Raw genomic sequence first — 26,537 nt, forward strand, 5'->3', positions numbered from 1 at the left:
AAAGAGCCTGTTGACGGTAGACTGAAGAGTTACATGTTAAGAATGTGATTAGTATGCCCTCTTCTTATACTAAGGCTCATAGCCTTCCACATCAACGCCATCATGCCCTTCGGGTATCCCTCTGCTGCTGTCATGGCGACCACATCGATCGTGCTTCCCATCTCGTCACGAAAACTCCCGATTGGTATTACGAATAAAGCCTGCAGAATTCCGTGAGTCGCTTTTCTGGTAAGGATACGCTTGTAAACAGCAGGTGAGACTCTTCCCGCCCCGAAATCAAACAATAGACGGCTCTACCCGGCGCTATTGGGATTGAAGGCCTGCGTGTTTCAGAACACACCACAAGCCATGGGCAGCAAATGGCGACTAAGAAGAGCAACCAAGACCCTTAATCCCAGCAGGCTGCGTAGTATCATGCTCATTGAGATCTTAGTGTCTTAGATGGATTAGATTGATTCGATGGGTTAACGATCTGACATGTTTGGCGTGCTTCAACCTCCTGCTGCCGCCGATCTAGGACTCCAGCCAGTCGTGAACGCCCTTCCAGATGACGCCACAGGTCCCAAAAATGATAACAGAGCTACCCGCAGCTGAGGGATGCAGGAAAAAGCGGCTTTGGAAGCTACCACTGCAATGGAGCTTTGCGCTTTCTCTCGACTTACACCTGCTGTCCAATTATCTTCGCCGGCTCCACCTCCGTCCTGGCCGTGAACCCCCCCGTGCGCACCACCCCCCACTGCTCAAGCACAAGCAGCAAACGAGCACACTCCGAATTTCCGAACGTCCGCGACGCTTTCAAACAGTTCTTTTCTTCATTACAGTGATGGTCATTGGAAGACTGAAGCCAAGATCCAGTCTGCCAGCTTCGCCTTGCTAGTCGATTGCGTGCTGGGGGTCCGCATTCCCCACGCCAAGACCAGGCCGATCAACCGAGATCCTCCCCAACTCTATGCTGTTGGCGCATGGCATCATTGCCTTGTGCGATGACGGGATGCGTTCACATCTCAGTCAAGAGAACTGCCCAACTTTTTGCGGCGGCCCCAAGTGTATAAGAGCGAGCAGGATGTTTAGAGGATTGCCCAAACCAGTTGCTGAATTGCGTGATCGACCCGGTCTTGTTTCTTGAACGCGAGATAGTCGAGACGTCAAGAGATCTTATCTTGCAGCTTGCTTGAGCCAACGCTACTCATCTTGGACGTCTTTGTTTTCAACACCCCTGAGTTAGCCCCTTTCCGTCTCCCTGCCAACACACACACACAACAACAACCACCACCACCACCACCACCACAAAGCAACAATGGCTCAACCACACGAACTCAACACCGACCCCGACCGTCTTCTCTTCGCCTACTGGGTCCCCAACGTCTCGGGCGGCCTCGTCGTCTCCAAAATCCCCCAAAACACCTCTTCCTCCCTCAAATCCAACCTGACCTACGCCCGCACCGCCGAACAGCACGGCTTCGAGTACGCCCTCACCCAAATCCGCTTCACGGCCCTCTACGGCGCCTCGGAACAGCACGAGTCCGTCTCCTTCTCCCAGGCCCTCCTCCACGGCACCGAAAAGCTCAAAGTCATCGCCGCCATCCTCCCCGGCCCTTGGACACCAGCCGTCGTTGCCAAGCAGCTCGCCAGCATCGACAATTACACCGACGGTAGAATCGCCGTCAACATCGTCTCGGGCTGGTTTAAGGGCGAGTTCCACGCCATTGGGGAGTGGTGGCTGGATCACGCCGAGAGATACAGACGCTCGAATGAGTTCATGAGGTGTCTGCGTGGTATCTGGACCGCGCCCGAGGATGAAGGTTTCACCTTTTCGGGAGACTTTTACCGGTTCAAGAATTACAAGCTGGCGCCTAAGCCGGTGCAGAAGCCGCACCCGCCTATCTTCCAGGGGGGAAATAGTGAGGATGCGAGGGTGAATGGGGCTGAGGTGGCGGATTGGTATTTTATGAATGGAAATGATCTCGAGGGGTTCAGGGCGCAAATTCAGGATGTCAAGGCGAGGGCTGCCAAGGTTGGCAGGGAGGAGCACGTCAAGTTTGCGGTGAATGGGTTTGTGATTGTGAGGGATACCGAGGAGGAGGCGATTAGAGTGCTGCAGGAGATTCAGGGCAAGGCCGACCAGGATGCGATTGAGGCGTTTGCGCAGGAAGTGAAGAATGCTGGCCAGAGCACCAAGGAGAAGCAGGGCATGTGGGCGACGAGCACGTTTAATGATCTGGTGCAGTATAATGATGGGTTCAAGACCAAGTTGGTCGGTACCAAGGAGCAGGTGGCCGAGAGAATTGTGTTGCTCAAGGCTTTGGGTGTCAACTTGCTCTTGACCGCCTTCCTTCATTACGATCAGGAGGTTGAGCAGTTTGGCAAGGAGGTGCTTCCGCTGGTACGGAAGCTCGAGGCCGAGGGACGTGGCAAGGACGTCGCGTATGAGATTGAGAGGACTGGTGCCGTTTATCAGAAGCACTAAGCCTTGACCTGCACGATTGAATTATGATAATGAAGCAAATAAAACAATACCCATGCTCATCTAGAGATCATCCTCCTGCCCGACAATAACGTTCACCAATTGGCTGTTGTTTGATGTGACATGCTCGCCGGCGGTGGCTCGTACTTGAGCCTTCCACTCTGGTGTAGGGAGGTGCATTGGCGAGCACCAGAGCTGATATCGTGTGTCCTGCACCGGATGCCAGTCCCACCAAGCGTCGTCATGTCCAGTCTTTATTCGAATGTCGTAAGAGTAGGCACCGTAGACGAGGTCCCATGTGACTGTGAGCCTGGCCCAGCCCTCGTGATTTGGCGATGACGCCGCTGCTGCAAGGTTGACTGGCGTAGACAACACACGACGCGGCACCGGTTGAGGGATCTCGAGCTCTTTTGTTGACCTGTCTGTCAAGGCAAATTCGGGAGAGAGCAGCGTGCGCGAGAAGGCTTGGGCAATCTCAAATTCGCCAAGAGCGCCAGGGTGAAGCCCATCGTAGGATCCTTCTCTGCAAAGGTAGTTCTCGCAAAGATGAACCAAAACAACGGGTGACGACGGTTGATTCCAGCTTGGGATTGCTTGAGCGAGCAGTTCGTTATATGTCTCAACTCTCACGGGTAGATCACCCAGCCCCGGAACAATAGTACGCTGCGGTACGTTCGCGATGGCAAATTTGAGGGCCTGGTTGTGAGTGCGCGCTTCTGTTATCAAGGCCTCCATGCTCTTGAGGGTTCCCCCTGGATCGCTTATGCCCCACCCAATGTCGTTAAAGCCCAACTCTACAAGACACAGGTCCGGCTTGTGTGTGGCGACCTGTTCGCCAATTCCGTCCTTGACGACGCATGCTGCTTTTCCCCACCAAGAATAATGATAGCAATCCTGGAGGAAATCTCGGTCCACATCTGGAGCGTACCCCCCATCGCGAGTTCGATCGTCCTCTGGAGGAGGTGGGATGGTGCCCTTGTGCGGCCCCACAAACACAACGGGAGTGTTGTTTTGTCGAAACCATTCCCATATTCGATACCGCCAAGTCCAGTCGCCTTCACGGCCGTGGGAAATCGAGTCTCCCACGATCATGATCCTTGTGGCCGGTCGTGTCGGTACTCCGCCCATCCTGCTGTGTAGGTAAGGCTTGTCTTGTGGTCGCGTTCATGATGAGCAAGGCGCGCGTTGTGAGGGGTCAACGGCACCGGACCCATAAATAGCCGAGGCTGGACCAGGGAGGGTTAGGGGTCTGCCAGGGTGTTACCCCTGAGCCCCTGAATTGAGATCACCATGACACACACACGGGTCAATTGCATTTTTCCAGTTTGTTAAAGAGAGTATCAAATTTGTTATTTATCTAAAAGATGAAAATAAAATAAAAGAGCGTATGAAGTTAGATATCGGTGAAGACTGTCCAAATGTCACCAACCTTCATTCCCATAAATAACGCCTCATTTCCATCAACGCATAAGAAACCATTATTAAAGAGTCACTTCCATCATCACTTGGCCCATTCACCCTGACCGTCGTAAAGAAAGGTTCCCCGCCCTGATTATTCCCACTATATCCAAGGGCGCCCCTCATGCAGCGAGACCAACGCAAACATGGTAGCCGCGGTAGAGGTTGTCGCACTCAAAGTCAATCGTGACCTTTTTGTTCAACGCGTAAAACTCGTCCAAGGTAATCCCTGCTCCCTGCGCAATATTGTGGCATGTATCTCCAGCGACCACCTTGTGGAATTCAGCGCAGTTCTCAACGGTGCCTGGCTGTGGCTTGATCCCCGTAGAGGGAGAAGACGAAGGAGTCGAGAGAGATGTTGTGGTGACGGTGAGGAAGCCTGTAGGTGTGGGTGTGGGAGTCTGGACAGCTGGTTGGGTTGACCCGGGACGGACAAGCTCTGGGTACAGCGGGCTGCATTGTGAAATGACCTCGGACACGTCTACCCTCTTCAAAGTGCCCCGAGTAGGTATTCTGTACACTCTGACACCAGTGTCGAGGACGAGAACGCCGTCCCATCCGATATTCAGGTTGCCTGACCAAACCTGCGCCGTGCAACTAGGGAACTCATTAGCAACTGGTGTGAGACAGTGCAGGCATGGTGTCACTTACTTAACAGCCTCCTCGGGTCCATTAATCCGTCCGCCAAGGGACCAGGTCAATGTCTTATCTTTGCTCTGAGTCGTCGACTGGCTAGAGGAAGAGCTCGTAGACCATGACACGGATGTCTCGACACTCACGACGCCGGAATGCCAGCTTTGATGGACATGCCGAAAGTCAAACTGGTAGACGATGAAGTTGTCCAAGTCGTGGATGTAGAACGCATGATCGTGTCACCGAAGCTCCAGTTGTGGGCCACTCCATCCCATTTCACCTTTTTGGTGCTTAATGTCTCCAGCTCGAGATTCGCAAAGGGATTGTACGAGTCAATGCGGACATCCTCGAGCACCGGATCTTTGGCCAGCTTCCTGATAAAAACAGGGGACAGCTGGTCCATCTCCTTGCCTGCTCTTCCAACAAAGCCGATGAGCATTCCCGATCCAACCTCCATGACAAAGTTTCCTTGACCAGTTGTGTCTTGCCCGTGATCAAACTCGCCTCCAATGGTGGTTTTGAACAGAATGCGGCCGGTGCGTTTTCCATCACCGTTACCCCACAGAGTCATTTCGGTGATTGATTCGCCTGGTAGAAAGTGGTAGTCTTTGGATTCACCCTCCAATGCTCCAGCGCTTCGGGTCGCGCCATCAGAGAAGGTAACCTGGATGCCCCGGAGAGTTTGCTTGTTCTTCGTGGTGGCTACCCTGAAGACGCGAATCTTTTGGACGGTTTGGCCGGTTTCAGCCAGCAACTCAAATTCGCTGCCTCCTTTTCCACCGACACGGAAGGTCGGCGCCCAGACGTCTCTCTCCCATGTTGCGGCAAGAGATGTAGTGGCCAAGAGCCCAGCAAGAAGGGGGGAGTAGAACTGTGTCCAACGCATCTTTGCAGTTAGATTATAGCAAATGGACTGTAAGGGCGTTTGTCAAAAGTGCAACAGTGTTGAGGAAGGATCGTGGGTTGATTGGTTGAAATGAATGTGAAGTGAATATCAGTGTAGGTAAGTAGCGAAGGAATGGCTGAAGAGAGTGACTAGGTAGCAAGGCTTCCCAACGAATGAACGAGGCTCTCGGTGTTATATTCCTGCCTGAGACTGCGCGATGGGGTGAGGATATAAACTCTGAGTTGAGTTGAGGTGGGAAACGACGGGACTTTATACTCAGAATGCCTTGCCACTGACGACCTGATCTGATAGATACGTCTCGGTTAACGGGTCTGTTTGTCTCCCTTGTGGCGTGCGTCGACGACGTAGGTCAACATCATGTTCACATCGTTAATCTGCGCTCAAGCCATCAGAGAACGCATGATAATTGACCAAATTTCAGGGGTATCGCCGTAGTGGCGGGCAGATCAGGGGTCAAGACTTGTAGGCGCTCTTCAACCCAGGCGGACTTTTCCATTGGCTGCCCAGGACCGGCGTGCAAAGATGGCATGTCCTTGGCTTACGAGCTTAGCCGGCCTAGCACTTGCAGCCCTATGAGCCGGGGCGTAGGCCAACACGTCAATTTCAACTATCACTACCTGTTCCTTTCGTTATGATTGTAGATGTATTCGTGCTCAAATAAATGCATCTTCGTCAGTAAGTATTGTTGAAATCCGACTGCGGTCTGAGTTGAAGGTAGGTACCAACCACCGTCCCATCACTCCCATCAAGAAACCTCGTTCGAGTAAAATGGGTTGAATTTAGAGCTATCATGGAAGCCTTGAAACCCCATTGCAAGGCTCGCCTCAGCAACCCCCAAATATCCCGGCCTGCCCCCAATGCGGCCATGGTTTTGAAAGCGGGGACGTCATTTTAGGCCATCCCCTGCCCGCAACCAGACTGTTCTCGATACCGACTGGGACTTTTGGACAATGCTCACGCTCGCCAAGGCAACTTCTGATATTCAGTCGATTAAGGTGGGATGTCTCATGTTCAGCTGACAGCGATGATTTCATTCCAACCTGCAGCTACCTTAAGCTGCATCTCAGCCTCATGTTAAAATCCCGAATCCATCCTAACCTGGAGTCATAAAACGAATGCAGGAGCCTTCACTGACTTGACCGGATGTTTCACCGTTTTCACCGGCCAACAACAGGTCAGAGCCTTGCGAACACTCAACAGCCACAGAGGGAGCCTGGGCCCAAATCGACAGCGGCCCGAAGGTGGTGTGGTCCGGGAGCCCGAATGATCGAAATTGGATCCGAATAGTAGACCGGTAGAAAGGGTTGTTTGTGTGTTGTCCTGACCTAATACCAAACTCCTGCAGTAGTGCGTACGGTCTCTAGGTCCAATTCTGATCAGCTCGTTGAAGTCCGTCCTTAAGTCACAGCCTATCAAGGGCTTGCCGTGTACCTGAAACAAATTTGGCACTATCTGCATACATGTAAGCGCCGTCTAGGCCAAGCAACGCCAAGCCCCAGCCTGCTTAACGTGGGGAAGGGGAAAACCCAACGGGCTGGTTAAAGAAGACCATTAGTCGAGAGAAAGCATGAACAAGAGACAATGTAAAATCACCAGCTGTATACTGCTGGAACTTCAAGGTGTGGGTCATTCCCGACTGGGTTCGGCCTTTTCCAGCCACCCGGGCAACTTACCCTCACACAACACAACAATTGATACGGTTTTGGACGCCATATACGATTTGACACCCCTATTTACCCCTGAGCGCGTTACGTCATGATCCAAACAACACACTTCCAAGTCTATGTCTCTTAACCTCTGCGATGTTAGAATCTTCTTTACACTATGATGTTTCAAAATCTTGCAATTCTACCCCTGATAGCTGTGCATGGGGCTGCGCAAGCCTTGCATCGTGTTTCGCATTCAGCCCGCGTGATATCTGGATACCTGGTAAGTTTTTGCCTGCTTCATTCTTGGTTCGTATGTCTTTTTCCCTGGGCATCGTCCTTCTCCTCCTTTATCGTTCCAACTTCGCAGGGCCAACCAAGCTATGCATGGTCCTTGTTACCTACCTCAAAAGTCCGACGTTCCATCGTACATACACGATCTTATTTCTCGGCGCCCTCCCGTCCTATAAACGGAAGCAAAATCAACAGTCAAGCATTGAGACAAGGATGCAAATACGAAGTACACCACCATTGCCATTAGACCATCGACCGATTCAAACCCATGACGCCAAGATCGGGTCTGCGCCACCCGCCATGACGGAGATGCAACCTTAGGCTCCCCGTACGATATTTCCCGGTCTGTTGTCATCGACAACGAGCCAAGGACTTGGGGTGCCGATCCTTCCGTGGTTAGCTTAAAAAGCCAACGATATCTCATCGACGGTTGAGTCTGGACGTTGATTCCTTCTTCTTGTGGTGAATACCTTCACTAATCTCCAGTCCACAAAGCTCAGTCGTTCCTTCTGTTCAAGGTACATTCGTTTCTTTGACCAAACCAAGAAAATGCATTCGAAATTCTTGGTCTTGGGTGCTCTGCCCATCCTAGCCATGGCGCGGGCATATCCTCCTGTTCTCAGAGGCCGGCAAGACCCAGACACCACGACATCCATCGAAACCTCTCGTCCCACCTCCCCGACTCACACATGGACAGCCGCGGGTGATGCATCAGCCACAGGGTCGTGGGATGGACACTACACCGGAATCTACACCGGAACACTCGCCGACGATGACAGCGGCCACTACACCGGCATCTACTCTGCCACTGCAACCGGCTGCTCGGGCACGTGCACTGGAACACCTGTCGCGGACTACACCGGCATATATACTCCCACTGGATCTGCGACTGGATCTGCCACCGGCTGCACAGGCATCTGCACTGGAAACCCGAGCTACACCGGCATCTACACGGGCGAACTCCCCACCACAACCGGCCAGGTCGCATCAAACGGCACAAGTACATCTGCACCCGTCGTCATCGGCGGGGCTGGCAAGGGAGTACAGGGCGCGAGCTGGATTGGTGGAATCATGGCCGGCTTTGCTGTTATGGGGTTGGCTCTTTGAGAAGAACCTGGATTATAACCTGTTGATGAAGTGGATATGGGCTTGGATATACATATGGATAGGTAGCTTGTTTGAGATATAATACAAGGTATTTAGCCGATAGTACTCATCGACGATAGCGATTAGGGTGACTTGCTTTGGCGAATTAGTTGACTTATTGTTTACAAGGTATGTGGTGATAGACGAGAAATAGTATTAGGTACCTTACCTGGTAGGTAGGACAGAGAAACACACAGCCAGCGCGTTTCCAGCACCCGTTGTTCTCCTCATCAACCTGGTGTCTGCAAAATCATTCGCGCCGCTCGTCTTGGAAGACGCTTCCTATGCCTTGCTTGACTCATCGTTCCAACTTGGTTCCAAACCAACCAAGCCATGCACGGTCCTTGTTACCACTCGAGTACAACGTACACCTTCCCACCAACAGCAGCAAACACAAGTTCGCTGCTGTTGGTGTGACATTCGTGTTCAACATGTTGTTGGGCCGAAGTCGTCCGCACCTCATTTCACGGTGCCTTCCCGTCTTATTAAGACTCGATGAAGTCAGGTATCCATGTGGCACTTGACAGCTTTTGTGTGTACTGGTCAGCAGACAAGCATTCAAGGTTGGCGATGTTGGATGCACATGCGAGGTACAGCGCCGTTGCCATTGGACAGCCAGTACGAAATGGATGCCAACCCCTGACCACAGATGGGATCTACGCCACTTGCCCGGATGGAAATGTGACCTTGATCTCACCATCCGATATTTCCCAGAGCCGCCAGGAAGGCTGTTGTCATCACACAGATGGTTAAGCACACACGGGGCGCCGATCCCTCCGTGGCTCCTCAAATGCTCGACGACATCCCGAGGCCGGTTGAGTCTTGTCTTTTCTTTTTACATCATCTTGTGGTGGATAGTTGATATCGCTAATTTTTAGTCCAACCGGACCAGTCCTTCGTTTTACTTACATTCGTTTTCAGTTGAAACAAAAATGCATTCCAAGTTGTTGATCTTGGGCGCTTTGCCTATGCTCGCTATGGCACGGGCGTATCCTCCCCTTCTCAGAGGACGTACAGATGGCGACTACGTCACGACTCCCGTCAAGACATGCGAGGATATTGGGCAGCAGACCTGTGGAGATGGTTGTGTTCCCTTGGAGTACAGCTGCTGCCCCACCGAGGAGGGAGCTTGTGCAGCTGGTTATAAATGCCAGATCGGAGACAACGACAAGTACGGGTGCTGTCCCGAAGGTCAGACATGTGTCGGCAATGGCGGCTCTGTCACGACCACCTTTTCGTCCCCACTTCCTTCTTCAAGCGCTCCTGTCTACGAGGAAGAGCCGCTCCCCATTGATGACGTCGAGGAACCCGGGCCAACCTCCACTGATGCGATCGAGGAGCCTGAACCGACCTCCATTGATGTCGTTGACGAGCCAACTTCCACTGAGACTGCCGAAGAGCCTCTGACCTCCGAACCAGCCGAGGACACCGAGCCCACCGGCACCGACCTTGTCGACGAACCCGAGCCAACTATAACCTCCACCATCGTCGAGTCCGACCTCCCCAGCGTCGGAGCATCTGATACTTTTGAGCTCTCCGCCACGACCACCCAGGAGCCCGGCACCACAGTAACTGACGAGCCCTCAGCCACCGGGACAGCGACCGCAATCCCCATCGGAACCCTCACCTCCCTTTCCACGACCCTCACCCCCCTCCCAACAAGCTACACAACCTCTACAATCTACACCACCACCCTCGTGACCATCACCTCCTGCGCCCCCACCGTTCCCTGCAACGGCGCTCCCACCGTCATCACAAAAACCATTCCCTTCACAACCACAGTCTGCCCCGTCACTCCAAGCATTATCCCCACGGGCACAACCAGGCTCCCCATTCTACCCCCCGTCAAGCCGACCTACGGCTGCTCCCAAGGCGTCGGCGCCAACTGCCCTCGTCCCACTTCCCCAACTCACACTTGGACAGCAACGCGCACCCCATCGGGTACAGCGCCCTGGGACGGAAACTACACCGGAATTTACACAGGCTATCTCCCTACCACGACCGGCCAGGCTGCATCCACTACGTCGAGACCGGTCACGGCTGGTGCTGACAAGGGAGCGCCGGGCGCGGGTTGGGTTCACGGAATCGTAGCAGGTGTTGCTGTTTTGGGCCTGGCTTTGTAAGGAGACACTGGGGATAATAGCTGATACAGGTGTTAGATAGCGTCGGTATGTAGCTGGATAAAGACATAGCACGACACTTACCCCGTGGTGCATTAATACAAGCAATCTTGGCATGTCGTGTTCCTGGGTCGCTCTCTTCCGGCGCGAGCACAATACACTGACCTTTCACCGTAACAGCCCTCCATCATCACAGTCCTTCATCGCACGATTCCCACAGTATGAGCGCCCCATTCACCCCTCCCCAACCCAGCCGACCTCCTGCTCAACCTGTCGCTCAAACGGCAAGCCTCCGACTCGGAGGGGTCAGACGCCTCGAGCACGGAATCCCAGAAGAAAGCCAAAGTCGCCCAGTCTTTCACCGCGGCCTCTTGCAAGGCCTGCTGCACCCCGCTCCGATGCTGCTCGACCTGCGACCCGGCCAGACGGCAATGGACCTGTATCAAGGTCGGATGTCCGGGAAATTGGCTCCGGTTAGTGGAGTGTTGTGAGCATGCGAGCTATATACGGTCCCGTGGCAGAAGATGTGCAAAAGCTATCCGATGTATAACTGCTGGCCAGTCAGGGTCTTCGACCAGCCCTTCTGCCAACGGAGCTGGCATGTTGGGCCTGATGGGGAGCGGTCGGTTGAACCCGAATTCTGCAATGTAGAGGCCCCGCCCTGTATATGTGACGATTCGGAGAAGGAGGCCGATGGAAAGGGACGTCCGACTGCATCCTAGCTGCAGGGCTCAATTCTCCGGCTCTTAGATGCCAGATCAGGGGTGTAATGCCGTCCTCAAGCCAAATCGAGACAGCCAGCAATGTACATACACAAAGCCAATTATGGAACAACCAGATTCATTAATACTACGTTCTCTGTCCTGCCTTTCACAACCCGTCCTCGCCAGGAAAAGAAGTGAACGCAGCCAAGCAAAGCACACCAATCTGAAGACCGATAACTGACACCTTTTGAACACTCAGTTAGACTTGTACCATCTATCCATCTTGGGTTTCTTCAAATGGCAACGAGACAAGAAAATCCCCACCGGGCCGTGCTAGGTGGTTCAGGCAGAAATCCGAGTCTAGAAACACAATCAGCCTTGTTGCCCCATCACAACTCTTCAAAAACAAGCTTATCCTGGTTCTCATCCGGCCCGTCCGCCAAATACTTTTTCCGGAGGTACTCCAGCCTTGCCCCTTTCCCGTCAGGGTCGGACTGATGTAGCTCTGCCATGTGCAGCTCCGGCGACGCGAGGTTTCCAACCTTGGAGTCATCTTCCATGAGCCTTGACCCCCCGGGTATTGCGGTGCCTCGTGCAGGGGGGGGTGGAAAGGAGGAAAGATAAAGAGAATCATTGTTGCTCACCTGCAAAAGCCCGTTGCTCAAACCATCACCATGGATCAAATCCAACACACTGCTGCTCGACTTCTTTCTAAGGGGCTGGGCAGGAACACCCAGCATCCCACCGCTCTCAGCCGCACCGGCGACCCTAAGCGGGAAGGGGAGCACGGCCCCCACCACCACGGGCGCAACCTGGCTGACCACCCCGCCAATATCCCTCACGAGACCGCCGAGGAAATCCCCAAACGACTCCTCATGGCCCTGCCCCTCCGGGACCGACATCGTAATCTGCTGCAGCTCCGAGCTGGAAAGCTTGGACAAGGCCTGGAGGGCGGTCTCGCCAAAGATGGCCCGCTTGGCCACAAGGATGGCAGCTTCACGGTCGGCTTGGGAGAGGGACTGGGTCGAGAAGGAAGACTCGGAAACGTGCTCGACAATCTTCTTTGTGAGCTGGTAAAGGGGCTCGCGCTCGACGGCGCGCACGATGACCCTTCCGAGGTCGTCAAACCAGCCCTCGGCGCGGTAGGATTCGGCACGGTTCTTGATAGTGTCAACGAGGAATTTGCCCAGTTCGATGCCGATGGTGATGCCGGGGAAGAGGCCGAAGAGCTCGGCTTGGTGACCGTTGGTGGCCGGGCCGTTGGAGGTAGCAGCGAAGGGGACGGTTTTGAGCTTGACCTCGCCGGTGGCGGTAGTTTGGGTGTACTCGGTCGAGCTGAGGATCTTGTTCGCGGTCAGGGGGAGGGCGGGGCCGAGGCGGCAGATGATGGGGTCAAAGTTGATGGAGCGGTAGTGGGTGCTCCAGATCGAGGACATTTCTTGCAGGATCTTGCGGGTGATGGGGTTGTCCTCTAGCTTCAAGATGGATTGGAGGGCAGCCTCGGCGACGATGCCACGCTCGAGTGTGCCTTGCAGCACAGCGTTTACATCAGTGAAGGCAGATTCAGTGGCCTGATTGATGACACCGAGGATGGTGTGAGCGACGGCGCCGTGGGCGCCGCCCAAGAACGGCTGGAGGTAAACAGGGGCGGCAGGGCCCACGTTGCCCTGCACAAATTTGGCAACCTTCTTGAGGTCGTCAAAGAAGCCCTCAGCGTCAACAGGTCCAGGAGCTGGAGCGGAGGTGTAGCCGGTGGGAGGAGCAGGCTGGGTCGTGGGACTGGCGCCGGAGGAGGTGATGGAGTAGCCGTATTTGACAAGCTTGATGCCCTGGTGCTCACCCCAGGGTGGGAGGTTGCCGTCGAAGACCTTGAGCATGCCCTCGTAGTCATTGCCGAGCGGGCCTATGACACTGGCCGAGTTCTTGTCGCCGCCACCGTAGACGTGAGTACCGATGACAGCTTGCTTGGTACCCTTGCGGATAACAGGAGCACCAGATTGACCTATCCGTTGTTAGCGAAACATTATCACGGGGGAAAAAAAAGAATCCAAAACTCACCACCAAAGGTCGAAATCCGGTACTTGAGCATGCCCCTTCCCTTGTTCTTAGCCGAGTCAAGGACGTAAGTGGTGCTGGTGAACTGCTCCCACATAAGGGCACCCTTCTCCTCGCGGCCATCGGCATCCTCGAGAGTCTTGTCGGCAGGATAGCCAACAACACCAATCATGTCATCGCCACTCTCAGGAGTGTTCTTGTACGTGAAGAGGCGGAGGTTGCCAGTAAAGGGCTTGTCGAGTTTGACGAAGGCGACGTCGGCATGGCGGTTGTTGCGGTCGACAATCCACTGGGCGTTGGTGACGACGACTTTGCCTGAGCGAAACTGCACGATAGGAGAGTTGATGCTGGAACGTCCGTGGTAGCCGATGTAAGCCTTGATATCGACGGCCTTGCCGAGGCCTCTGCCATAACCAGACCAGTCGAAGACATTGTGGCCGGCAGTCACCAAGAGGTCTGGGGCAATGAGCCAACCGGTACCCATGGCGTAGGACTTATCACCAGGCTGCTGGCCTTCATAGCGCATCTGAAGCTTGACGATGGCTGTCTCATTGTCAACACTTGCCGGTCATAGATTCGCGCAGAAGAGGACACTCACAGCGATATTTTCCGCCATCCCGGATATCGTTGTCATCGACCAGAGAGCGGTGGTCTGGGTCAAATACCGACTCGGAAGTGTCATCAGTGGAGAAGAAAGACTCTGGTGTCACCTGAGTATGGGCGTAAGGAATTTCCCAGGTGGCAGCCACGGCGAGATAGGGGTCAGAAGACATTTTCGTTTGATGTGTGAACGGATTTTGATGATGTGAAAGTGATGCGGTGAGTGTCCGTCGTCTGAGACGATCACCACGTCCATCTTATACTCCTTTCCTGGCGACGCCAAGCCCAGTCGTCAACTGAGGTGCCTCCTTTTGTTGTCGTCTACAACTTGATGGAGAAGCGACGCAAGCCTCTTTCCTTCTGGACTAAACTGTTTAGTGATCGATTGAAGGCCTCGTCCAATAGTCGCGCACGCTGGAGAGCGCTTGCGCGGAGGAGACATCGGAAGTGCCTCGCGACATTGAAGCTGAAGCTTCATCTCGAAACATCCTTTGGCTCCAATATTACAAGCGGGGATATCTCAAAAGGTCCATGCAATCCTTCAGCTGAATGTTGGAAAACCGAGTTCGTCGCTATCCATATCTGTGTGTGGTTAGTGCTGCTGGATGTGGCCGGCTGTGCCTGCAGGTGAAATTGCACAAAACGTTCTAGAGTTTTCGGAATGCGATAGAAGGCTCTTGGGAAGCGTGGTCTGGAACTGACAGGTGCAAGCAGCTTCACACAAAGGTTTTCTTTTGTAACGGATGGCGGGCTCGGGTCTCCAAGCATCTGGAACGAAGATGGCGTTATGTACGACAACCGAGAATGGTAAGGCTGTCGCTGGCACACCAGCTGAATGGGTCTTGACCTCAGCTAGGCCGTGCTATTGGCCCGCCCTTCCCATGCTAATGCGACCTGCTGCAGAACATCACAATTCCCGCCACCCCAAGAGTCCCTTTCGGGGAAGCCCAGGTGCGGGTGCGGGATGGAGCGAGCCGTCCACTCTGGTGAGGGGGACGTCCAAGCTGGTACAACCTCGTTGCAAAACACTCACTTGCAAAAGACCTGATCAAGTGTAAGCGGAGATGTGAAGTAAAAGCCGGCCGCCATTGTTCGCCCAGGAAAAATCCCAAGATCATATTCACCAGTTGGGCCAAGCACCATGCCAGGGCGGGTCGACGAAGAGCGCTCAACGTTGGGAATCCTCAGCATTATAATAACTCCAGCGATAACTTTCGGGCAAGAGTCCGCCCGCTCGTACCCGAGATATGCCAGATCAGGCCCCATTTCTCGCCGGTGTCGGGGCTCGGGGGTTTGTACCGGAGGTCCGGATCGCGGCGGAAGTAGTGGGGCCGCCGCCCTCTCTCTGCATGCAGTCAGCCGTCGTCTTGAATGAGCCAAGCAACCAATCGAGTGGTGCTTTTACCCTGATCGGAACTCCCCTCTCGGGCCGGGATCATGTCCGGGGGGTTTGGCTGAGGGCATCAGGGCGAGCTCACTGTTGGCAAGTCCACAACGGTGTTGGTTTCTTGATCACCTTTCCAGACATATGCCGAGGTGCTCTCTCTCTCTTTGTTGCAGAATGTTTCCGGGTACCAAAATAAACTTCTTACAGCGCAGATCAGTCAGCGGTCTGCACGAAAGACAGTAACAATATGGTAAGCTGACGGGCCATAACGTTGGGTTTGCTCTGGAGGAACACAGCATGCTAAGGTTCTGAGGCATGTCGCTCTTTTCTCTTTTGGTGGTGATATGCAGGAACACGGGGGTCCAGACCTCGCGGGTCAACGACTTTACCTTACCCCATAATCCATTTGGCGCTTCCCGCCGTGGTAGTGCTGACGGGCTGATATCAAGCTTATCATGTATGTGGCTGCATGATGACAAAGATATTGACCTCGTCTCGTGCAAGAAACAAAAATAACTGGCATCGTGGTGACAGTAAGGGTTTTGATGCCAAGAGCACGTGTCTGGTTGACATTCCTGATCCTGATGAAGTGGTCTGTGTCAGCCTCTTCGCCGAGAAGAAAATGATTGAATTTGCCAATGACCTGAGAACTAACTGGGCACGAATCATGACCCCTATTTCATTGAATCGTTGACAGCTTAGGCTAGCTGCGCTCCAACAGTTGCCAGTAGTGAGCTACCTTGTGGAGGAGCAGAGATCAAAGGGAGAATTCAGGTGAATGAGATGGTCTCGCGCCCCAAGTTGATAGCGAAGCAGCGAGACACTGAAAACGTGGAGGCGGAGACTTGACGATGCACAGGGCCAAGGGCGCCGGACCTCGTCCTCAGCTACGTATGGCGGGGAAAGGGGACACGGTGCAACGTGACATTAAGGTGACTTTGTTCTCCCTGTGTTTGCAAGCACCGTACCTTTCTTGGCACTCAGTACTGAACATGACACTACCTCTCTGCCGGACTAAGTCCGGATGGTCTGCCGTTTGGTGCGGGTTGGATGCTTTTGCTGCTTGCAGCCTTTTGACGGCGGCCATCCACGGCTCTGGAATTCTGCCATGACCGCGCTCTTCAACCAGTCCAACGAGTCAACGACAGACGATCCTATCCAATTCTTGCATCCCTTTTCGTCCTCCCGTTCCCAACACCAACAGCACCGTGCAAACGCCTGGAAGCGCTGCTCTCGGCGCCGAACCGTCACCGATTGTCCGCGGGTAGAGCACAGTCCGGCATTCCTCCAAACATGGTCCGACAGGCGACAGCCGCGAGATCGTCGCAGAACGATTCAGGGTGACTCGCAGTGTTCCAAATAGCCGGACGGCCATCGACATATAAGTAAGGATCACGTCCTCGCCATTCCAATGCCCTCTCACACTTCAGCATTCTTTCCTTGTCAAGATACTCACCATTGCATTGCATCTGCCATTCCCTGATCTAGCCCCTTGTCTTACTTTCCAGCCAAACCCAACAACCAACCGCAAACATGCCTGGCCTCACTTCCAACACCTCCAGCAAGTACAATGCCATCCCCGGTCCTCTGGGTTTGGCGTCGGCTTCGCTCGAGGGCAAGGTCGCCTTGGTAACCGGTGCTGGTATGTATCATCCATCCTTGTCGTCGAGGGTTAAGCCTCGAGGCCCTTGCACCTGCATAGGAGCCCCGCCAAGCACTTCCCCTGTGCGCGGTACGGGGCATTTACCCCAAGCCAAAGTCCGGTGCCAAGCCCACATCCCGCCCCTTATCGTGGCACCACATGCGAGCTGCCTCATCTATCTTGGGGATCGGCATTCAACCATGGACTCACAGCTAACACAATGTAGGCCGTGGTATCGGCAAGGAGATGGCTCTCGAGCTCGGACGTCGTGGCGCCAAGGTCATTGTCAACTATGCCAACAGCGACTCGGCCGCCAACGAGGTCGTCCAACAGATCAAGAAGAACGGCACCGATGCCTTCGCCGTCAAGGCCAACGTTGGTGAGGTCGACGAGATCGTCCGTCTCTTCAAGGAGGCCAAGGAGAAGTGGGGCAAGCTCGATATCGTCTGCTCCAACAGCGGTGTCGTCTCCTTTGGTCATGTCAAGGATGTCACCCCTGAAGAGTTCGATCGTGTCTTCAACATCAACACCCGTGGCCAGTTCTTCGTCGCTCGCGAGGCCTACAAGAACCTCGAGGTAGGCGGCCGTGTCATCCTGATGGGCTCCATCACCGGTCAGGCCAAGGCTGTCCCCAGACACGCTGTTTACTCCGGCAGCAAGGGCACCATTGAGACCTTTGTCCGCTGCATGGCTATTGATTTCGGTGACAAGAAGATCACCGTCAACGCCGTCGCCCCCGGCGGTATCAAGACCGACATGTACCACCAGGTCTGCAGAGAGTACATCCCCAACGGCGACAAGCTCGACGATGAGGGTGTTGACGAGGTGAGCCTCCTTATGGATTTACTGTATATTATCACGATGCTAACTGCAACAGTACGCTGCCGGCTGGTCCCCTCTCCACCGTGTCGGTCTCCCGATCGATATCGCCCGCGTCGTCTGCTTCTTGGCGTCGCAGGACGGCGAGTGGGTTAATGGCAAGGTCATCGGCATCGATGGCGCCGCTTGCATGTAAAGTACGGACAGATATTGGTTGGAACTAATGATGCGTTGCTTTCACAATGGAGGTGTTGATGGATAGATGGGGGGACAGGCTGGATTACCGGGTTATAGATATGGGGGCAGACAGAGCACACTTTGTTGCTGAGAGATAGCTGCAGTGCAAATATGTGAATCAATCTTGGACCGCTGTTTTTACTGGTATGTTTCACAATCAGAGAGCTCCAATTCAGGCTTGCTTTCGTGCATCCGTTGTTGAGGGCGAGACAACGACAAGTGTGGTCAAAGCCATCGAAGCCACGGGGGACTCTAGTATCGCGTCAGATGTCTCGATACGGCTCCGATGCCGACTGCATCGTTGATGAGAAATCTTGTGTGACCACATGAGGCGAGCCTCCCACATTGACCATCCAGACTCCCGGGTTATGAGGGCAGACCATACCATGGCTGTGTCTGACAAAAGTGTCTCGGCGCGGCACCCATCACGAGAACTGTGAATGGCCAGGTTTCAGCCCTTCCAGCAAATAGATGCCAATCCATACGTCAGAGACATGACCATCAAGAACAACGGGCATGAACACTATAAAGGTAAAAAGGTATAAAGCCAGCGGAAAACATCGAGTGAGAAATGAGCCATTCTTTTGCTTTCTTGTCAGCAAGAAGGTTGAGAACTTGCCTACGAGCCCCTGTCTCACTCCCGCATAACTTTATGCAACTGCGAACCCGGCACGCACAGTTGGCATTCCTTCTTCCCATTAGGGCAATAGCACACTAAAAAGCGCCACAAAAAAACTCTCCCCGGAAGTCGGAACGGACGGCGACGACGAGCAAACGGCAGGAGCTCGGGTGATACCGAGAAAACATCAACAACTGGCGAGCAAACCCAGAAAGCATCTTGGCCTCCTGCCACACACCACTTTCAACATGATAACCAACGGATCCTCACACGCCAAGAAACCAGAGGCTATGCATGCCGCTGGTGTTCTTTCCGAATGGCAGAGACTGCAGAAGCAGTTGACTGGGAACGGGGTCGTCTCTGTTGATGGTGAAAGCCTGACTGTTGCTGATGTTGCGGCGGTTGCACTGTAAGTTCTCCGTCCCGTCGCTTGTCAACACCAAGGAAAGGCTAAGACTGTGACTAGACACGGCGCAAAAGCACGTCTCACCGATGACGAGGATATAATTCGACAAGTCAATGAAAGTGTTGCCTACCTTGCACACGAGCTCGAAGCAGGGCACACCATCTACGGTGTCAATACCGGCTTCGGAGGCAGTGCAGATACCAGGACTCAAGATTTTGAACGACTTCAGAGTGCCGCCATCCAGCATCTCAATGTCGGTATCCTTCTTCAAAGTGACAAGGGCAACGACAACGGCAGAAACGAGCTTCTCCGAAGTCATGCTCTCCCCAGCCCGGTGGTCAAGGCCGCCATGCTGATCCGCTGCAACTCCCTCATGCGCGGCCACTCTGGCGTTCGCCCCAGCGTCATCGAGTCAATCATGAGGCTTCTCGCCAACGACATGACCCCGGTCGTTCCCCTCAGAGGCAGCATCTCCGCCTCGGGAGATCTCTCGACTCTATCTTACATCGCCGGTGCCATAGAAGGAAACCCCGACATCTTTGTCAAGCTCGGCAGCGGCAAGATCATCCCCGCTAGCGACGCCCTCCAAATCGCCGGAATCACCCCCGTCCGCCTACAAGCCAAAGAAGGCCTCGGAATCACAAACGGCACCGCCCCCAGTTGCGCCATGGCCTCCCTGGTCATCGCCCAAGCCAACCAGCTCGCCTTGTTGATTCAAGTCCTGACAGCAATGGGCACCGAAGCCCTGAACGGCACTTCCCACAACTACCACCCCTTCATCTCCAGCACCCGCCCTCACCCCGGCCAAGCCGAAGCCGCTTCGAACATCCTGTCTTTTCTCTCCAACTCCAACATCTCCCCTCCTTTTACCACCGAATCCTCCCCCAAAACCCGCCTCGGCCTCGCTCAAGACCGATATTCCCTCCGCACAGCCCCACAATGGATTGGTCCCCAGCTGGAAGACCTTCTCCTGGCAACAAAACAAATCACAACAGAACTCAACTCAACAACCGACAACCCCCTCATCGACCCCTCCTCACGCTCGATCCACCACGGCGGCAACTTTCAAGCCATGGTCCTGACCTCGGCCATGGAAAAGACCTCGCTTGCACTGCAAAATCTCGGCCGGTTGATATTCGCGCAGTGCTCGGAGGTGATCAATAACATGACCAGCAAGGGCTTGCCGCCGAACTTGTCGGCTGACGACCCCAGTCAGAGCTTTACGGCCAAGGGGTTTGATGTCACGATGGCGGGGTACATGGCTGAGCTGTCGTATTTGACGAGACCGGTGAGCGCGAGTGTGCAGGTCGCCGAGATGGGGAATCAGAGCGTGAATTCTATGGCGTTGGTGGCGGGACGGTACGCGATGGAGGGGGTGGAGATTTTGGGGCTGATGTGTGCTACTTATATGTGGGTCTTGTCCCAGGCTGTTGATTTGAGGGTGGTTCAGATGAGGTTCAGGGAGGAGGTGAGGCTTTGGTTGCCGGGTTTGGTGAGGGATCATGTCTTTGGGGGGAGCGGTGCCGGGAGGGTGGAGGTGATTGAAAGGGTCGCGGGACGGTTGGGAGACATTATACTACAGAGGTGGGATGAACTCGCGCATCTGGACTTGAGGGAGAGGTGTGACAAGGTTGCGAAGGAGTCGATGGGGTGGTTGCTGGATGATGAGCAACCCTTTTCGAAGGGGGAGATGGTGGATCGTTTCTTCTTGTCGGAGTACAGGACTGCCGTGAGAGAGTTTTTGGAGCAGCATTACAGGGAACAGCATGACATGTTTAGTGATCAGGGACAGGCGGGAGAATTTGTTGGTGAGGGCGGGAAGCTGGTGTATGAGTTTGTGAGGAAGGAGCTGGGAATCCCGCTGAACAGAGGGGTAGAAGATCATCCGCCATTGCTGTTGAGGACCAGGGCAGAAGGAGAGAACGATCATGGTCACGGTAATGGCACTCAGGCGGATCCGAGAACCAAAATTTTGGGAACACAGGCCTCTAACATTTACGAGGCGTTGCGGAAGGGGGCGCTGCATGACCGTATCATGAAGTACGCAGAGGAGGCTCGTCTGTGGGCATAAGATGGAAATTATTAGCAAGTCGATAGACGGACAAATACACAAGCACGACAGGACAATTCCACTCAGAACTGGTCAATATTTTCCTGGAAAGATAATGCTTTGAGTAACCCTAACCCGAGATTGTTGTGCGCTCGGCCCCTAAAAGTTAAACTTTGACATGGCGTCAGTGAGGCTCATGCTCGCCTCTCTCTCTGGCGACATTTCGAGTGCGACATTCCTCAACCGTCGAACCGAACAGCACCGAGTGTTCGTGGCACCAATCCAGACACATCGACAATGGCAAGCCCCACCAAAATCATGAGATGAAGCGACTGGGGGCATTCTTAGCTTATCGCGTGGCATCGCATCAACGAGCCCCGTTTCTTACCACCAGCTGCCTGCTCTTTGTTTACCTGATATTTTCCCTGGCCCATCCGCGACTCGCACACATCTTCCAACGACCACTCCCTCCGATCGGACTGGCTGACAGGCGCCATGCCGACCTCAGTCCAAGATTACCAGCCCGCCATGACATCTGGCACCACAGCCGTCGCCAATTTGGGCCTGATCACCTCCCGCCCAACGGGCCGGCAGGGCTCCATCAGCGACCCGGAGTCGGCCATGTCCACCATCACCGACCAGTGCGCCCCCCCAACCCCACCTTCTCCGCGAAGCCGCACCCCACCACCGCCGCCCCCACCCTGTCGCCGGCCCTCTGTCACCGTGTCCATGGTTCACGGCGACAGCGTCGATGAGCTAGGCGCGGAACCCCGTCTTGCTGTTCTCCATCGCATCCCGACTTACCTCCAACCTCCATTGCCATGGCGCGAACGATTGCTGCACTTCACCTTTGCCTGGTACACCGTCACCATGTCTACTTCTGGCATCGCCATGGTCATCGCCCTCACGCCCCATCGCTTCACTGGTCTCGGCACCATAGGGCTGGTCATCTTCCTCCTTGACCTCCTGGCGTTTTTGTTCATCACGGTGATGATCATCCTCCGGCTCGTCATGTACCAGCGCACCTTTCGGCGGGCGTTTACTCGACCCCACGAAGCGCTGTTTATATCCACCCTCTGGCTTTCCATCTGCGCCATGCTGCTCAACATTGACGAATACGGACGGATATTTTTGAATCCGGCGGCATATTTACGACTTGCCCCGTTCATGAGAGTCGCTTTTTGGATCTACCTCGCTGTTACCTTTCTGTTTTCGGTCTTGCAGTATCACCTGCTGTTTACGGTCAAGGAAGAGAGACGGCTGTCGATTGATGCCATGACGCCGGCTTGGATCCTACCGATATTTCCGGTCATGTTGGCGGGCTCGTTGGCGGGTTCGTTGGCCAAGTCACAACCTGCTATTCAGGCTCTTGAGATGATATCTGCTGGGTTGGCGGCGCAGGGACTGGGAATATTGGTGTCGATGTTTTACTATTCGACCTATTTGTCAAGGCTGATGGCGTTTGGACTGCCGGTGCAGAGGCCGGGTATGTTTATTGCTGTTGGGCCACCGAGTTTTACTTGCTCTGCGCTGGTGGCCATGGCGGGTGAGGTACCGAGGATATTGGTGGGCTTGCCGGCGATGGAGGTGATTACATTCAGTGGTGGAAATCCAGGGGTCAATATCCAGACTCTCGGGGCTGGAATACGGCTGTTGGCTATGACGACTGCGGTGTTCTTATGGGGGTTGAGCTTCTGGTTCTTTGCGAGCGCGACCACGGCGGTGGTGGCTGGGATGCCGGATAGGAAGTTTCATCTCAGTTGGTGGAGCTTTGTGTTTCCCAATGTTGGCTTCACGTTGGCGTGTATACGCATGGGGAGGGTGTTGGAAAGCGCGGGGATGCTGTGGTTCAGTACGGTCATGACGGTTTTGTTGGTGGTGGCTTGGGGGTTTATTGGGTTTCGGTGTGCGGTGGCCGTGCACAAGAGGGAGATTGTTTGGCCAGGGCATGATGAGGATTCTTTGTGATGCCCTGAATGCCGGGTATATTTGTCCCAAATATGAAGAAAGTTGACACGTACAGAATACCACGAATTAAATGGCTCTCAATTAGCTCTCGATGCTAATGTTCAGTTCCAAGCCGGGCAGTCGGAGAGCGTTTGTCTTGACACCGGTTATCCACGGTCAGCCATCTATGTCGCTTCACGTGCTCTTTGAAGAGCTGTCAGGAGGGGATCTGCGGGGGATGGGAATTTATTTGCAAGGGCAAGTGGCAAACCCCGCTTCGAATGTGAACGCGGAGGCGCCAAGACTGGGGAAGTTGCCGAGGTCTTTGTCCCAATCGAGAGGTCTTCAATCCTCAAAACACTCGGCGCCTCAACAGGTTGAGAAGAGACCTACGAACTCGAGCTCTTCCCACACACAGCAGGGCAATCCGGACGAGAGCATCATCAGCATGGCGTCTATTTCTCTCGGTGCGTTCCAGCTCTATTGGGCTTCCATTGTCCGAACATACAGCCCTGGTCAGATCGAGTTCTTTGGCAGTCTTGCTGTTCAGCTGCTCTTCTTCTGGGTCCCTGCCATCGCCTATACCGCTCTCGACTACATCCTGCCCAGTTTCTCAGCTAGGCACAAACTGCAACCGGCACCAAAACAACCGACATGGAAAGAAATAAAACATTGCGCCTATATCGTCGGCCGGAACCAACTCATGAACACAGTATTTGCTCTCTTGATGCTGGCTAGATCCCACTACACCGGGAATCCCTCGAGCTTCCAAATCACAGAGACTCCTCCAACTCTCAATATCTTCCTCCGGGACTTTCTCATCAGTTGGATCGTGAGGGAGATCTCCTTCTATTACGTCCATCGACTGTTCCACACACCCCGATTCTACAAGATGATTCACAAGGTCCACCACGAATTCATCGCACCTGTTGCTCTGGCAGCGCAGTATGCCCATCCGATCGAGCAAGTGGTGGCAAACACGCTGCCCGTCGTCATGGCCCCTATCTTGTTGAGGACTCACATCTTGACATTCTGGGCATTTTTGAGCTGGCAGCTCATCGAGACGAGCACTGTGCACAGTGGCTACGACTTCTTTGGTGCCATTGCCAAGGGTCATGATGTCCACCACGAGAAGTTTGTTGTCAACTATGGAGCGTACGGGTGGATGGACTGGCTGCATGGGACGGGCCCGAAGCAGAGGCCCATGTCGAAGAACAAGAGGAATTGAGATGGTGGCGGATCAACGGGAGCTGAAGCCTTTTGTGTTCTCCAACAATGACTTGGATCGTTGATGTCATTTGGATGAACAGACAAGAATGCACATTTATTTTGAGATTGATCGGAGTTACATACGTCTGTGACCTCGGGGTAGGATGCACCGTCCGCCAAGCCCGCTACAAGACTGGCGATATCCAACAACCTGGTTTCCCTCAGCCCGCGATCACACCATCAGGACACGCCTCAAGGTGGCATTCCTCCGTGCTCGCCTAACTAGCCCTCTATAGGATGCAGTTTTATCCGCGAATTGTCTAGACAAGACGTAACGGGGAGCGGTGGCTCATGTCACTCCGGGGGTTGACAGCGACCCTTGCAACCCGGGACGGAGGTTCCCCTTCCGACATTACAACATCTTGTGTACATACCTCAGGTGCAACGGTCCGGTGGCCGCTATAATAAGACATCGTGATACGCATCGCTTTTAAATGTTTTGGTTCCTATTGTTCATCCATCCTTTGACGCCTGGGCGTTGATCAGAGCTCCAGCAAAGACACGATGGTCAAGCTCCTCGACATCGGGCTCTTCGCCCTGGCCCTGGCCAGCAGCGCTGTTGCGAAGCCTTGCAAGCCTCGTGATGGCCCCGTGACCTACGAGGCCGAAGATGCCATCCTCACCGGCACCACCGTCGACACAGCTCAGGCAGGCTATACCGGCCGTGGCTACGTCACCGGCTTCGACGAGGGCTCCGACAAGATCACCTTCCAGATCAGCTCCGCCACCACTAAGCTCTACGACCTCTCCATCCGGTACGCCGCCATCTACGGTGACAAGCGCACCAACGTCATCCTCAACAACGGTGCCGTCAGCGAGGTCTTCTTCCCCGCCGGTGACTCTTTTACTTCTGTCGCCGCCGGCCAGGTCCTCCTCAACGCCGGACAAAACACCATCGACATCGTCAACAACTGGGGATGGTACCTCATCGACTCCATCACCCTCACCCCCTCCGCCCCTCGCCCCCCCCACGACATCAACCCCAACCTCAACAACCCCAACGCCGACACCAACGCCAAGAAGCTCTACTCCTACCTCCGCTCTGTCTACGGCAACAAGATCATCTCTGGCCAGCAGGAGCTCCACCACGCCGAGTGGATCAGACAGCAAACCGGCAAGACTCCCGCGCTGGTGGCTGTCGATCTGATGGATTACTCCCCCTCCCGCGTCGAGCGTGGCACCACCAGCCATGCCGTCGAGGACGCCATCGCCCACCACAACGCAGGCGGTATCGTTTCTGTCCTCTGGCACTGGAACGCTCCCGTCGGTCTGTATGACACCGAAGAGAACAAGTGGTGGTCCGGCTTCTACACTCGGGCTACCGACTTTGACATTGCCGCCACGTTGGCCAACCCCCAGGGTGCGAACTACACTCTTCTCATCAGGGACATTGACGCGATTGCTGTCCAGCTCAAGAGGCTGGAGGCTGCTGGTGTTCCGGTCTTGTGGAGACCTCTCCACGAGGCGGAGGGTGGTTGGTTCTGGTGGGGAGCCAAGGGGCCGGAGCCGGCGAAGCAGCTTTGGGATATCTTGTATGAGCGTCTGACGGTGCACCATGGCTTGGATAATTTGATTTGGGTGTGGAATTCGATTTTGGAGGATTGGTATCCGGGTGATGATACGGTTGATATCTTGTCGGCCGATGTGTATGCGCAGGGCAATGGGGTAAGTTTTTGTCTCCGAACTGAAGATGGTGTGGGATGATGCTGACATTTTGATAGCCCATGTCGACTCAGTACAATGAGTTGGTCGCCCTCGGCAGGGATAAGAAGATGATTGCTGCTGCAGAGGTTGGCGCTGCCCCTTTGCCCGGCTTGTTGCAGGCTTACCAGGCCAACTGGCTGTGGTTTGCTGTTTGGGGTGATGACTTTATCAACAACCCCAGCTGGAACACGGTTGCTGTTCTCAACGAGATCTACAATAGCGACTATGTGTTGACGCTGGATGAGATTCAGGGGTGGAGGAGTTAGTAACTTGAACAAAGACATCCGAGCTGCCAACCAGCTATGTACATACTGGTCTGTTCAATACAAGAATAAGCATCGCCACTTTAGGGATAGACAGTCGTCTGCTGGATGTTAGTGCGAGCCATTCAGCCGCGCCCAGAACACCTTTATGCAAGTCTATCACTTGG

At 54.4% G+C, this 26,537-nt stretch overlaps 10 protein-coding genes across 10 annotated transcripts; 7 read left to right on the forward strand and 3 right to left on the reverse strand.

Moving 5' to 3' along the window:
• Positions 1–1,297: 1,297 nt before the first annotated feature.
• Positions 1,298–2,467, forward strand: QC761_502040 (uncharacterized protein; the record flags this gene model as incomplete). The annotated part of the gene is made up of 1 exon (XM_062879440.1): positions 1,298–2,467. One exon carries the CDS (start codon positions 1,298–1,300, stop codon positions 2,465–2,467), a length of 1,170 nt encoding a protein of 389 aa, XP_062730398.1.
• Positions 2,468–2,527: 60 nt separating this feature from the next.
• Positions 2,528–3,592, reverse strand: QC761_502030 (uncharacterized protein; the record flags this gene model as incomplete). Its single annotated transcript, XM_062879439.1, has 1 exon — positions 2,528–3,592. One exon carries the CDS (start codon positions 3,590–3,592, stop codon positions 2,528–2,530), a length of 1,065 nt encoding a protein of 354 aa, XP_062730399.1.
• A 196-nt stretch (positions 3,593–3,788) lies between these two features.
• Positions 3,789–5,441, reverse strand: QC761_502020 (uncharacterized protein; the record flags this gene model as incomplete). The annotated part of the gene is given in 3 exon segments (XM_062879438.1): positions 3,789–4,519; positions 4,574–4,696; positions 4,702–5,441. Coding segments are annotated over 3 exon segments (1,338 nt in total). The 3' UTR covers positions 3,789–4,044.
• Positions 5,442–7,133: 1,692 nt separating this feature from the next.
• QC761_502015 (uncharacterized protein) lies at positions 7,134–8,631 on the forward strand. Its single transcript, XM_062879437.1, has 2 exons — positions 7,134–7,391; positions 7,898–8,631. The coding sequence occupies exons 1-2, from the start codon at positions 7,287–7,289 to the stop codon at positions 8,507–8,509; spliced, it is 717 nt and encodes a 238-aa protein (XP_062730401.1). The 5' UTR covers positions 7,134–7,286; the 3' UTR covers positions 8,510–8,631.
• An 849-nt stretch (positions 8,632–9,480) lies between these two features.
• QC761_502010 (uncharacterized protein) lies at positions 9,481–10,671 on the forward strand (the record flags this gene model as incomplete). Its single annotated transcript, XM_062879436.1, has 1 exon — positions 9,481–10,671. One exon carries the CDS (start codon positions 9,481–9,483, stop codon positions 10,669–10,671), a length of 1,191 nt encoding a protein of 396 aa, XP_062730402.1.
• Positions 10,672–11,494: 823 nt separating this feature from the next.
• QC761_502000 (uncharacterized protein) lies at positions 11,495–16,248 on the reverse strand. Its single transcript, XM_062879435.1, is given in 7 exon segments — positions 11,495–11,732; positions 12,017–13,374; positions 13,431–13,970; positions 14,026–15,614; positions 15,675–15,803; positions 15,809–15,995; positions 16,058–16,248. Coding segments are annotated over 4 exon segments (2,091 nt in total). The 5' UTR covers positions 14,201–15,614; positions 15,675–15,803; positions 15,809–15,995; positions 16,058–16,248; the 3' UTR covers positions 11,495–11,714.
• A 139-nt stretch (positions 16,249–16,387) lies between these two features.
• Positions 16,388–18,164, forward strand: THR1_2 (Trihydroxynaphthalene reductase). Its single transcript, XM_062879434.1, has 3 exons — positions 16,388–17,056; positions 17,283–17,881; positions 17,934–18,164. The coding sequence occupies exons 1-3, from the start codon at positions 16,948–16,950 to the stop codon at positions 18,069–18,071; spliced, it is 846 nt and encodes a 281-aa protein (XP_062730404.1). The 5' UTR covers positions 16,388–16,947; the 3' UTR covers positions 18,072–18,164.
• A 541-nt stretch (positions 18,165–18,705) lies between these two features.
• Positions 18,706–21,303, forward strand: QC761_501980 (uncharacterized protein). The gene is made up of 2 exons (XM_062879433.1): positions 18,706–19,140; positions 19,198–21,303. Exons 1-2 carry the CDS (start codon positions 18,980–18,982, stop codon positions 21,206–21,208), a joined length of 2,172 nt encoding a protein of 723 aa, XP_062730405.1. The 5' UTR covers positions 18,706–18,979; the 3' UTR covers positions 21,209–21,303.
• A 379-nt stretch (positions 21,304–21,682) lies between these two features.
• On the forward strand, positions 21,683–24,362 carry QC761_0073960 (uncharacterized protein; the record flags this gene model as incomplete). The annotated part of the gene is made up of 2 exons (XM_062872736.1): positions 21,683–23,122; positions 23,268–24,362. The coding sequence occupies 2 exons, from the start codon at positions 21,683–21,685 to the stop codon at positions 24,360–24,362; spliced, it is 2,535 nt and encodes an 844-aa protein (XP_062730406.1).
• Positions 24,363–24,907: 545 nt separating this feature from the next.
• Positions 24,908–26,496, forward strand: MAN26A (Mannan endo-1,4-beta-mannosidase man26A; the record flags this gene model as incomplete). The annotated part of the gene is made up of 2 exons (XM_062879432.1): positions 24,908–26,068; positions 26,125–26,496. The coding sequence occupies 2 exons, from the start codon at positions 24,908–24,910 to the stop codon at positions 26,371–26,373; spliced, it is 1,410 nt and encodes a 469-aa protein (XP_062730407.1). The 3' UTR covers positions 26,374–26,496.
• Positions 26,497–26,537: the final 41 nt, after the last annotated feature.

Source organism: Podospora bellae-mahoneyi, chromosome 5 (genome assembly GCF_035222275.1).
Source record: "Podospora bellae-mahoneyi strain CBS 112042 chromosome 5, whole genome shotgun sequence".
Classification (NCBI taxonomy): domain Eukaryota; kingdom Fungi; phylum Ascomycota; class Sordariomycetes; order Sordariales; family Podosporaceae; genus Podospora; species Podospora bellae-mahoneyi.